The sequence below is a fragment of the Saccostrea cucullata genome, unplaced genomic scaffold, assembly GCF_032062105.1.
Source record: "Saccostrea cucullata isolate Sc308-1 unplaced genomic scaffold, CSIRO_AGI_Scuc_v1 ctg243, whole genome shotgun sequence".
In the NCBI taxonomy this organism is placed as follows: domain Eukaryota; kingdom Metazoa; phylum Mollusca; class Bivalvia; order Ostreida; family Ostreidae; genus Saccostrea; species Saccostrea cuccullata.
Genome location: NW_026924631.1, coordinates 237,076 through 249,372, shown reverse-complemented (window position 1 = coordinate 249,372; position 12,297 = coordinate 237,076). Strand labels below are relative to the sequence as shown.

Below are 12,297 nucleotides of genomic sequence, written 5' to 3'. Positions count from 1 at the left end.
GGCAACCAAACAATTTTTAAAATATGGCCTTTTTATCTCACACTTCATATATAAGAAAGGTTTCAATTTGAGATATATTTAGATTAAAGCATAAAAGAAAAGGTTAAAGCATACAAGAAAAGATGGTTTGGGCTTCCAACTAACTTCCAAATATGTATTGTATTAAAGAAAAAATCAATGAGATACAGAAGTTAACGTGTATTGAGATTGCTATGAAGAATATCTCCCAATCCATACTCTCATGTACTGAACATAGTACTGTTAGTACATAACATTTTTACCATGTAATGATGTCATTACAAAATTATAGTTTCTTTCATTATTATTTTCAGTCACAATTAGATTTCAACTCCTAAATTACATTATACCAATTTGACATGATACAATTCTGTATAATATTCATATTCTAAGAAATTTTTCGAGTGTAAATTTATAATAAGGTCAAAACCTAGCAGTTGTCAGAAGCAATTCGGAAATTTGTGCTACACTTGTATAGCAATTCAAATAATTTTTATCTTTGATTCCCAACTTCAATTTTTACTGCTTCATTCAGAAATGATTGGGAAAGGATAATATATTTAAGCTTTTAGAATGTGTTCCTCCAAGAAAAATTCTTAAAAATGAGTAGAAATAACTTCATAAACTTTTGAAATTGATCAAAATTGATCAGACACCAATTACTAGATGTTTTGAAATTCTATGATGAAACACTCGAAAACTTCATAACATGATCAGCTAATGTAAAAGTGACTGTTAAAAAAATAGAGACAACATATAAAATAACCATTGAGCACTAATAATAACACAACAGATTTACTGCTTTTCAAACTAGAGAATTTGCCATACTCCAGGAATGGAAATAATTTCTAGTCCTGCATCATTGCAAGCTTTGTATACACTCCTTAATAAATAAATCATAACATTAATATTGACTCTTTTTAACACAACACCAATCAAAACCTTTAATAATTCAAATATCCACAATTACTCTAAATCATTAACATAATCCTTCATAACCAGCAGATCATCAGGTACTCTACTTTCTAGTTTGAGGGGGACATCATTAACATCATGGCTGTCATCATAACAGTTACCATGGTGACTGGCATGGCTGCCATCCTTACAGTCTCCATGGTGACTGGCCCGGCTGCCATCATTAGAATCTCCATGGTGACCGACCTGTTCCTGAGGTTCTATTTTTATACTGGTTACTGCCTCCATGGTAGTGTTATCCACCACAGTTAATCTCTCTGGTATAAGGACATCAGTACCGGTACTAGCATTACCTGAACAACCATCTGCAGGCACTGCAGCAATCTCTGGTTCCGTTCTAGAGAGTTCTGGATCCACCACCTCATTTTTTATGGGCAAAGATGGTTCCTGCTCTCCAGTCTCCCATTCAATAACAAAGTCACCTACAAAACAACAAAATCAATCAAATATTGTATATGTAATAGCCATTACCGGTAAGACAGGGCAAAATCTTGTATAAAAGCATGAATTTGCATCTCACCCTTTGGTCTCTTTCCTCTCTTCCCTTTACCGACTGCAGACTGTTTGCGAGTGTTCATATCTTGAGTCTTTTTCCTTCCACCTCTCTTTGAAGGAGTCACAGAGGTTTCCCGGGATGTTCTAGACTTTTTCTGGACAGATTTCTCTAGTTCACTCTTCTTTGGTCTCCCCTTCTTTTTGACTTTAGAATTTTCTTGAGATTCTCTTACTACTTTCTTACTCTTAGTTTGTAATTTACATTTATTGCTTGCTGATTTCTTATCCTTAAGCTGAGAATTTTTCTTTGTTTGGCCCTTTTTCCCCTTTGGTGTTTTTGTTGGGTTCTTCAGATGATCTTTCACTAGTTTCTTTCCTTTTGGTCTCCCTCTCTTTTTAAAACATACTCTAATATTACTTTGGACATTTCCCTTCTTCGGTTCCTCAGTAGTTTTTATACTAGATGAATGGCTCCCTAATGGTTCCTCAACAGTTTTCATAGACGAACAATCCCCCAAAGGCTCATTGCCTTGATTACCCTCAACATCCTTTATCTCTTTGTTTTCATTACTTTCACTTTGCATGTCCACTTTGTTTTCCTCCTTTTGGATACACTCATACTCTTCTTGCTGGTCTGGTTTCTTTTTGAAAATGAGTTTTGGTAAAGTTTGTCCAGGAATGTCATCCAGCAATGAAAATGCAGCAGTTTTGGATTGCTGTTGTGTACCAACACTATTGTCATCTTCCTCCACAACTTTGGTGAACCTGAATGGAGCCTTACCGTGACGTCTTTTGACTAAATTCGATGAACCTGTCGCAAATCTTTTGGCTGCACTTTTCCTTCTTCTCTCCAAGCTTTCTAGGACTTTATTCCTGCCTACCATCTTTTTCCTATGTGCCCTTAAGTAATATTTATACTCAGTGTCTTTCCTGGCTAAGTATTTCATCTGATGTTCCCTAGCACCTTTGTGCATGTTGTCTGGATTCATGAACCAAGATTTGGGCTTTTTCCCAGTCTTGTCAAAATTAAATTCAAAGCCCTTTGTGGCCAGGGGCAGTCTAAATCCTCCCTCATAAATGGTTAGAGTTGCAGGAGCCTCAGCTGAATCGTCATTCTTGGAGTTCTCTGCAACTTGAAGGTCTTCTGTAATTTCATCATTGATCAATGGAGTCAAGGTGACTTCTGTATTCAAATTTTCAAGAATACTGTCATCTTTGACATCCTTAACATCGTCATTCCCTGTTGTCATTGAGAGTTTTTCAGACAAAATAAGGTTTTCGTGTAACTTTTCAATATCACTCTGTACCCTCATGTCTCCTCCTCCCTGTTTTACTTTCAGTTGTTGGATTTGCACACTAGGTTTGTTTTTCTTTGGCCTGCCTCTCTTTCTTTTCTCTTTAATAATGGGGGCATCAGGAGCATTTTCAGGTCCTTCACGTTCCATAGCAGATGGCAAATATTCAGAATCTTCATTTCTTTCTCTTTCTTCTGACTCTGAAGGTAACTCGTCTTCTTCTTTGACTTTTATAGCCTCTCTTGTTTTTGTTAAAACAGAATTTATGCAGTCATCAACCCCAGCAAATGTGTCTTCATCACAAGAGCATTTCAAAAGTGCAGTATCTTTTCTTTTTTTCTGAATTATATGATTTTCAGTTTTCAACTTTCCAAAATCAACCTCAGGGTGCATTCTTACATGGTGCACTTTTAGTTGTCCATATCTTTTGAATGGTTTCTTGCAAGCTTCACAAAAATAAGCATAAGAATTGCCATGCATGGATCCTATATGAGATAAAAGATGACCCTGGATCCTAGCTGCATATGGACATATGGGACAAGGATATGGCCTGTCTGAGTAATCATGGGTCTTCATGTGAACATTTTTATTGGACTTGCTGGAGAACTTCTGTCCACACATTTCACAGGAGTATGGTCGATATTCTGAATGAAGAGCAACATGTTTCCTCAGGGCCACTTTGACTTTGAAGGCTCTGTTGCAAATATCACAAGAAAATGGTCTAATATCAGAATGTCTCTGGAGATGTTTAGATAAGCAGGCCCTGGTTCTGAAGCCCTTTCCACACTCATCACAGATGTAATCTTTTTGGTTTGTGTGGATTTTCATGTGTTTGGTTAAGTCACTCTTTGATTTGGTCCTTTGAGTACACCCAGGGTGGGTACAAGCATAGTTTCTAACATCACTGTGCTTGAGCTTATGGCATTTGAGCTCAAAATTGGTTTTGCATCTAAAATCACATTCATCACAAGCAATTGGTTTATTGTCATTGTGGCGGTATAAATGATACTTGAGATCTTGAACACGTTTAAATGCCTGAATACAGAGGTGGCAAGGATAAGGACGCTCATCAGAGTGACGCAAGACATGATGGCGGATATTTCTCTGCCATTTGGTTGTAAAGTCACAATTTTCATAGGGGCATTTGTATTTCTTTTCAGTGGAGTGTTTAGACTTGTGTCTTTGCAAATCTACATGTGATCTGGAAGCATACTCACAATCTGGATGGTCACACTTGAATGGTTTCTCATGGGTATGCTTGGCTTCATGTTCCATCATAACCACAACTGACTTGGCTTCAAAATCACAGAAGCGACAGTACTGTTTAGGGATGGAATGGACTTTCTGGTGTGCTTGTAACTGTCTTTTTGTTGGAAATGTAGCCTCACATTTTTTGCAAGGATTGTCTCCAATTTTTGGTGGACGCCCTATTCGTTGCTTCTTTCTTCTTCCAAGGACTGGAGATTCTGCTTCCTCTTTGACTGGAAAATAATCTGGGTCATTGTCAAAATTGTCCTCCTCTGATGACTCACATTCCTGCTTTATGTAAATATCAGGTTCAAAAGATAATTCAGCTCTTGCCTTCTTTTTCTTTGGTGAATTGGATTCTTTGCAAATCTGGCTGTTTTTCTTTCTCTTAGAAGTGCTTTTGTTCTTTGCAACAGTCTTTGAAGATTTTTGGAGACCACCATATTGGTTTTTACCCCCAATACTGTCCTTCAGTCTTGAGATCTCAACCCTCATTTCTTTGGCACCTTTGAATTTATTGGTTTTGCTATTTATTTTGCTTGGTTCTGTATTCAATGCTTTTTTCCCCTTTGATTTGCTCTTTTTGCCACAAACTTGTTTCTCTTTATTTGGAACAGTTTTCTTAGATTTCTTGGGGTTATTTTTACTGGAACTTTTTCCTTTGGGTCTTCCCCTTTTCTTTGGTGCTGAATTTAAATGTTTTGGTACATTTTCAGATTCTGTAACAAGTTCATTGAGATTCATTGCCTCATTAACTGCTATATTTCTTTGTTGCTCATCTATATTTCCAGTCGTTGAAAGAAAATCTGTATCGCGCCTGCACAGACCATCTATGTTTTCGGTGCATTCTTCCTTAACTTGTATCTTGAAACCATCTTTGTAGAAATTAACATTTGATTGTGCTAAACTATCATCTTTGTAGAAATTAACATTTGAGTCTGCTAAACTTTCTTCTCCTGTTTGGTTTTGCATACATTCTATATCATCTGCTTTGAGTATTTGAAGGTTATTGCAGCAGGAATTTGGTGAAATATTATGCTTTTCAGAATTATCATTGATGAGCCTCCTATCTGGCTCTTGACCTGATTCCAACACCTGCTCCTGGTTTACATCTTTGCTTGTAAGATTGAATGCATCTACTACATCATGATTTGACATTACATTTTCTACTCTACTCTCTAAACTATTTAGACCATGGCTGATTATTTGGTTTTCAGTACTATTGGTTATTACTTCATGGATTTCTAGATGTATGTTTGTTATTTCCTTGGCTGTTACACATTTTTCTACCCCCTTTCCAGTGTTTTCTTGTTCTGTGTGTTTTAAATAACTCTTGACTTCTACATTATTCTTGGAATTACATATTTCCATTGGACTTTGGGCATCTATAAGTAAGTCTTCTTTGGTATCCCCTGTGTCGGTGTCTATTTGTCTTTCCTGGATTCCATCCAAGTTTGTTCCTTTGTAGTTTTGACAGACAGATTCTCCCTCCATTTTTAGTCGTCTTCACACTACTGGTCATAATTCTAAAACAATAGTTGTATTTAGTCAATCACCATGTACACTAAATGATAAATCACCATGTACACTAAATGTGTTCAAGTGGTTTGAACAAATTTTATCAACTGGTCGATTATTAAGTTATTTTGCTTTGATAATTATGAATCAAAAAATTAATTATTATTTTTTTAAAAAAAAGATTTGATTGGTTGCCTACTTGATCTTTAACTTTATTGTAAAACAAGAGTTCTGGGTACATGCAATGCAATGTATCCCATATTATACTAATAGATAGTATATTAGATTGCTCAATTTTCTGATCACCTATTAAATTTATTGATACAGTTATCATGGTTATGCCTGACACTACTTAATAAACTAGGAAAAACAAGAGGTATAAATTTTAATTTTTACCTACCAAGGTGTATGCAGTCCTAAATATTCTTTAAAAGTGTTTGCATCTTCTGGCGAAACATTTTGAGGAGACCTTCACCTCTGTGAATATGATAAGAGAATTCATTTAACAAATTGCAGTAAAAAACATGAAAATTTATCATTGCCATTATTTAAAAATCCAATAATATTTGATATTATCTCCATAACAGAAAAACATTAGAGATGTTTACCAAAAAAAAAAAAAAAAATCTCTAACAAAGTATTTTTGATGGGAACATTTTATGTATAGAAATTTGTAGATACTGATCAGTGTCATTGATTCCTATAAATCCTTAACAAAAAGGTTACAATTTTCCATTCATCAAACCAATCAAGCTGCACTAATGGAAACAAGATGTTCTTTGAAAGATCCTACTGATCCTACTTTGACAAGTTAACAGTGGCTGCCAAATTGGCTAACCTTGTCGCCTACCTTTCTTATCCAAAATGTCTGTCTGCATAAATTATCTTAATGATTTTCGATATTCATGAAAAATTACAATTAAACAAAACATATTTATTTATTGTGAAACACGAGCAGAGTACTGTTCCTATACCAACCAGGATGCAGCTTAATTCCTTGTTGTGATCTTGTTGTACATAATTTTCTCCAAAATAAATAATGCAGGGTGAGACTAATCGCTCCATAGATGTTAGGACAATACATTCAGGAATTCCCAGCATCTGTTTTGTTCTTCGGTTTCAAAATTTTTATAAACATGATTAATTTCCAAACGTTTTTGATGTGGAAAGATCATTTTTATTGTTATTACATACTTACTGGGGGAATTTACTACATTTTCATTAAAATCAATATATCGTATACTGTTGTACACATTTATTGAATGCTAAAATGATTGACCGAGACCTTCATTTATTTCACTTTTCACCGTATTTCAATTAAGTATTAGCCGCAAATATGTTTTGTATTTAATAATTGACTGTTTATACACTTGAACAATATACCTATGGTTCATACTGACTATTTACTGATATTAGATTGCCAATAGTGGAACTCTTCTTACAGCGAAGTCTAAAAAGCTATTGTAAATAAAGCCGGTTTGGAAGAAAGGGATTTTGCGGAAGGGGACAAACAACAATCAGCTGTAATCCTCATATTACAGAACTAATTCTGCTTCAAGTACGACCAGTAATGAATTAATATATCTTGTTGTGTTCAATTTCGTTTTTATCGTAGACTGTGACCTTTCATTATGTCTGAAATTGACAACGAAACCGAACAGTTTCACGAAGATCATGAAAATGATAATGAATTTGACACCGAAGCTCAGTTATTGGAGAGTGGGGAAATTGAAGGAGAAACAAATGCTGCAGACGATTCTACGGCAGATGACCCGGTAGGTAGTCCGTCTATAATTTCATACAAGGATCGAAACTTGGACATATATTGCAGATGTGTATTTCAGAAGCCCTACTTTGTTTACATTTCCTAGTTTCAAATGTAGCACAATGTGGACCATTTTTGCAATATCAGATTGAAATGTCATGCTAATGTTTAAGGAATTAAAGTTATAAACAGCTTGAATTTAAGCAAAGTTTTCAGTATAAAGGCAAAATAGTTGATAGTATAGAAATATATTATTTGATGTGCTCAAAGTAACAACATATGGGGCTTTTGTAAAATATAGGCTGTAATTACACTTCACAGTGAATATACAGAAGTTATCAGCTCAATGTTTTCTATAAACCACAGCCAAAATGACCTAGCTAATTGTAAAATTATACTATTTTAGAATTTTTGGTGAATAATTTGTTGACTGTGCGACAGTAGACGTACGATAATATTCAGTTTTAATGGAAATCCATCTTGTATGATCTTTGAAAAAAATATAAAGACATTTTATTAAATTTGAAGGAACTAGAAGCAATCAAGGCAAGAGTGAGAGAGATGGAGGAGGAAGCAGAAAAGCTTAAAGAGATGCAGAAAGAAGTAGACACACAGATGAACATGACATCCCCTACCACTGCTAGTAAGTAGAAAATCTCATTTAAAATTTATTCATGCAACACAATATTTTAGACGGGGCCAAACATTTCCTGACCTATTAATCGGTAAAACTACATTTCATACAATAGATAGTTTTCATTAACAAGAGTTATTTCCCGTTGGCCGCCATCTTGTGGGTCAAACAAGTACTTTTCCCTCTTTGTCCTACCAAATATACGAGGGTGTAGCAGAAATATTTGGGGGAAAATCGTTATAGAATAAACATTATGAAATAAAGGAGGCTCTAACAAATGTATAATTGTCAGAAAAACAATGCTTCCCAGCCCACAATAGCCAGTATAAAAAGTTAAAGTTGGTTGAATTATGAAGGAATATGAGCAGGTTGACCCACAATATGGCGGCCGAAGGGAAATAACTCTAGTTAATTTGGGTCTACTGAAAACTATCTATAGTACACATGCAGCACAAAGGCCTGTATCAATGCTTTCACAAAAATATTTTACAAGTATTAATGATAAAATGCTTAATTTGTAGGTCCATTTCCAACACCGGAAGAAAAGATGGATGCTGACAACAGATCAGTTTATGTTGGAAATGTAAGTATTAAGTAAAGTCTGTGTTGCATTGTAATCCTTAGGGAAAAAAAGTTATTCATTGAATAAACCTTTTCGGATGGTATGAATAAACTAGTTTAGTAAAACACATTTCGCATGAATACGGCTATAGCATAGTGTTATGTCTTGGTATGACCTGTCTTGGTATGTTTTCACTGTTTATTGGAATTATTTATACACAGGTTGATTATGGAGCCACAGCAGAAGAACTGGAACAACATTTCCATGGATGTGGCTCTGTCAACAGGGTCACCATCCTTTGTGATAAATACACTGGCCATCCTAAAGGGTAAGTTATTCTAAAACAGTTTGTAAGCCTCTAAGACAATGAATTAAGAGTTTTTAATACAATATACTACATGTACATATATATCACTTTGTAAATAGAGTTACCCATGATTTTGTCAGTATGAAAATAAATTATAAATTCAGTGCCCTCTTTTAATATTATTATACCTTATTCAAGAATTAAAATAGACTTCACGTCTGAGAATATTTTGTAGATTTGCCTATGTGGAATTTGCAGACAAAGATTCAGTGACCACTGCCCAGGCCCTGGATGAATCACTGTTCGGAGGCAGACAGATTAAGGTAAGGATTGGGTTGTCCTATTATTGGGAAACCTTGATAAAAGATTCGTCTTGGTTAAAGTTGATCACTGTTCGTCAAAGGAATGTGTCGGCCATATTCAATCAGACTTTCACTATATCTGAGGGCCCGTATATATGGAGCTATAATTTGGTAACTGTTAAGTGTAATCAATAGTTACTGGATACATGCTATACAGTACTCGGTAGCAACAAAAATAACTGTATAATTCATCCAATGCATGAGAGTAAGATACCAAAGAAACTTACATTTATAGTTGTACAGGTCAGTGCAGTATATAAACAAACATAAATACACATAACTTCAACTAAATGTAAACAAAGCAGGGATTTATCAAGGCTGTTTTTACTACCGGTAAACGGTACCTTTCCCCTCTTGAAAAAAGTGAAAAATTCCCCTTTTCAGGTAGAAAATTCTCTGATTAAACAGAGAATATTTAAAACATCGTATTGAAATTTTCCGTTTTTGTCCGATTGAAGTTTAACAGCATATCCTAATTTACCATCCTAGTCATTCAAACGCTTTTAAAAGAGAGAGTAGAATATTCAAGCTTCTATTTGATATTGATCGGTAAACATGTGCCATGTCCATGATGACAAAATATACGTCTGGATTGCAGAGTTAAAAAGAAAAGTGTAGATGAGTAAGACGGAGCTTATATCACTATGGATCGGAAGAATGGAGTAACAACAAAAACAATGTTAGTAGTGAAACATGAAAATCAGAATTGATTTGTGATAGATATTGAGAGAAAAAAATTGAATAAAGTATTGACCTGGTTTAATTTTTTTTTTTTTTGTTAATTAATATTTTGTCTAAAAAGTGAAGTTTTTGTGGCCTTTGTAAAGGTCTACAAATGGCCTTCAGAAGCTCTAAGAATGCAGGATTTTGCTCCATTTATTTAAAAATAATAAAATAAAAATAAACAAAATATACGTCTGGATTGCAGAGTTAAAAAGAAAAGTGTAGATGAGTAAGACGGAGCTTATATCACTATGGATCGGAAGAATGGAGTAACAACAAAAACAATGTTAGTAGTGAAACATGAAAAACAGAATTGATTTGTGATAGATATTGAGAGAAAAAAATTGAATAAAGTATTGACCTGGTTTAATTTTTTTTTTTTGTTAATTAATATTTTGTCTAAAAAGTGAAGTTTTTGTGGCCTTTGTAAAGGTCTACAAATGGCCTTCAGAAGCTCTAAGAATGCAGGATTTTGCTCCATTTATTTAAAAATTTTCCGGGGGGGCATGCCCCCGGACCCCCCTAGAATACTCGCGCCTCCGGCGCTCAGATCCAGCCTGCGGCTCTCATTTTTCCCCTTTACATATAAAACGGTAGTAAAACAAAATAGCTAGATAAATCCCTGCAAAGGTAACGCAAGATGACCAGCATTAACACAGGTGGCGATTCCGTGCTGATACCTGTGATACCTGTGACAATAAAGCAGTCAGGTTTATGGAATGCAAAACGTATAACCTGGTGCTGGTATCCTATATAGTAATATCGAAAATTGCATGATATGCCTATTTATGAGTCGTGATCAGCTTTAAGTAAATTCTGTGTCCTCAAACCATTAAGCATTGTAGTGGAGAATGTAGGATCAAATTGACTCTGAAAGCTAGATCTATTTTAGGTTAAAATTTCAGAACACTTTTCCTTATCTATTTATGAACTTTTTAAAAATTGACAGGTCAGTGCAAAGCGAACCAACAGGCCAGGAATTAGTACAACCAACAGAAAACCACGGGGATTCAGGCCGAGGGGGAGGTTCAGAAGTCCCTATGGAGGAGGGGGGTACACACCTAGAAGACCAAGGTAATGCTTTTGAGGAGGGTTTAAAGTTCATCTTTTTAAAAAATGGCATTCAAACATTTTTTTTAAAACAAGTGCAAACAAGTTATATTCATATTGAACAGAGTAGAATTATGAACAATCTTTTTTTTTTTATTGCATCTTAAACCATGCTTCTTTAACTTCATTATGTTAAACAGTGATGAGCAATAAAAAATAAGTGACTATATCAGATAAAGGTTTGAATTAAAAGCATTTCACAAAGTAACAACAAATTTGGTTATGGAATCCTTGATCTTAAACAATTCAGTATATTTTTTATCAGTTTTCACACTTTTCACCAATTTTGTAAAATCCACCATATGTTCTTTATAAAGCTTCTGTTTATTCTGGATAGAAGTCAAGTGTTCATTCAACTTTGTCCAATGTTTGCCATCAAATTTTACAATTGATTTTAGTTGGAGTTATGTTTCCTTTTAAAACAGCAATAGTTCATGATAATGACCAAAAAAATTCTGATAAAATTCGTTATAATTTGAAGAAGTATGATTTATAAAATTTAACAATGTGGAATGTGTAACTTTACACAGAACTAATACATATATACATATGATACTTTGGGTGTGAAATATCACCTCTATGTTTCACAAGCTTTTAGCCACATAGGTAAGCATTTTGAATTTGGAAGAAATTTTGATATCCTGTAGTAATGCAGGGGACTTAGATATTGGTATATTTGTAGTTTTCAGGAGTGTTTAGCTTGTATTGAGTAAAAATAGTGAAAAATCAGAAATTCAGAATATAAGCATCAACTTTAGCATTCCTGGAATGATGTTGATTTGAAGTTGTATCTAAATTGCACTTGTTCCAGTAATTCTTAGCAGCATGCAAAGTTCTTGTATGTTGACAAAGTGGAAATAGGAGCCTAGTGTCTTTTCATCAGTATCAATGAACTGTAAGGAATTTTAAATTGCTGCTTTATTATATTGAGAGAAAAAAATTCAGAGATTACAGTTATTTCCCCCCCTTAAGAAATTCACCCACTGACATTAGTTTATATTTTGTTATTGACTTCATTTTAGTTTAACTGTTTTGTCATCTGCACTAGTTGTGGGAAAATTGCACATTATTTGTTATGTTTTATAGGGAAATCTCTTTCTTACACCAGAGAGATAATTGTTCTAAAATATCACTTGATTTTATTGTGTTTTTCTTTTCAGTCGATTCAGAAGAGCTGCGTTCTATTCTCCATACTGAAGATATATAGCATCAAATTCTTAACGTCAACTAAAAAAGAAAAAAAAAAACAAAACTATCAAAAGAAAACTACAACAGCAAAAACAAA

At 34.3% G+C, this 12,297-nt stretch overlaps 2 protein-coding genes across 2 annotated transcripts; one reads left to right on the top strand and one right to left on the bottom strand.

Annotated features, from left to right (window-relative positions):
- Positions 1-270: 270 nt before the first annotated feature.
- Positions 271-6,616, bottom strand: LOC134266894 (uncharacterized). The gene is made up of 4 exons (XM_062749098.1): positions 6,528-6,616; positions 5,946-6,026; positions 1,514-5,557; positions 271-1,415 (listed from the first exon to the last, which is right to left on the bottom strand). Exons 3-4 carry the CDS (start codon positions 5,523-5,525, stop codon positions 985-987), a joined length of 4,443 nt encoding a protein of 1,480 aa, XP_062605082.1. The 5' UTR covers positions 5,526-5,557; positions 5,946-6,026; positions 6,528-6,616; the 3' UTR covers positions 271-984.
- Positions 6,617-7,000: 384 nt separating this feature from the next.
- On the top strand, positions 7,001-12,297 carry LOC134266905 (polyadenylate-binding protein 2-like). The gene is made up of 7 exons (XM_062749112.1): positions 7,001-7,324; positions 7,843-7,957; positions 8,470-8,531; positions 8,732-8,838; positions 9,053-9,140; positions 10,852-10,976; positions 12,173-12,297. The coding sequence occupies exons 1-7, from the start codon at positions 7,181-7,183 to the stop codon at positions 12,207-12,209; spliced, it is 678 nt and encodes a 225-aa protein (XP_062605096.1). The 5' UTR covers positions 7,001-7,180; the 3' UTR covers positions 12,210-12,297.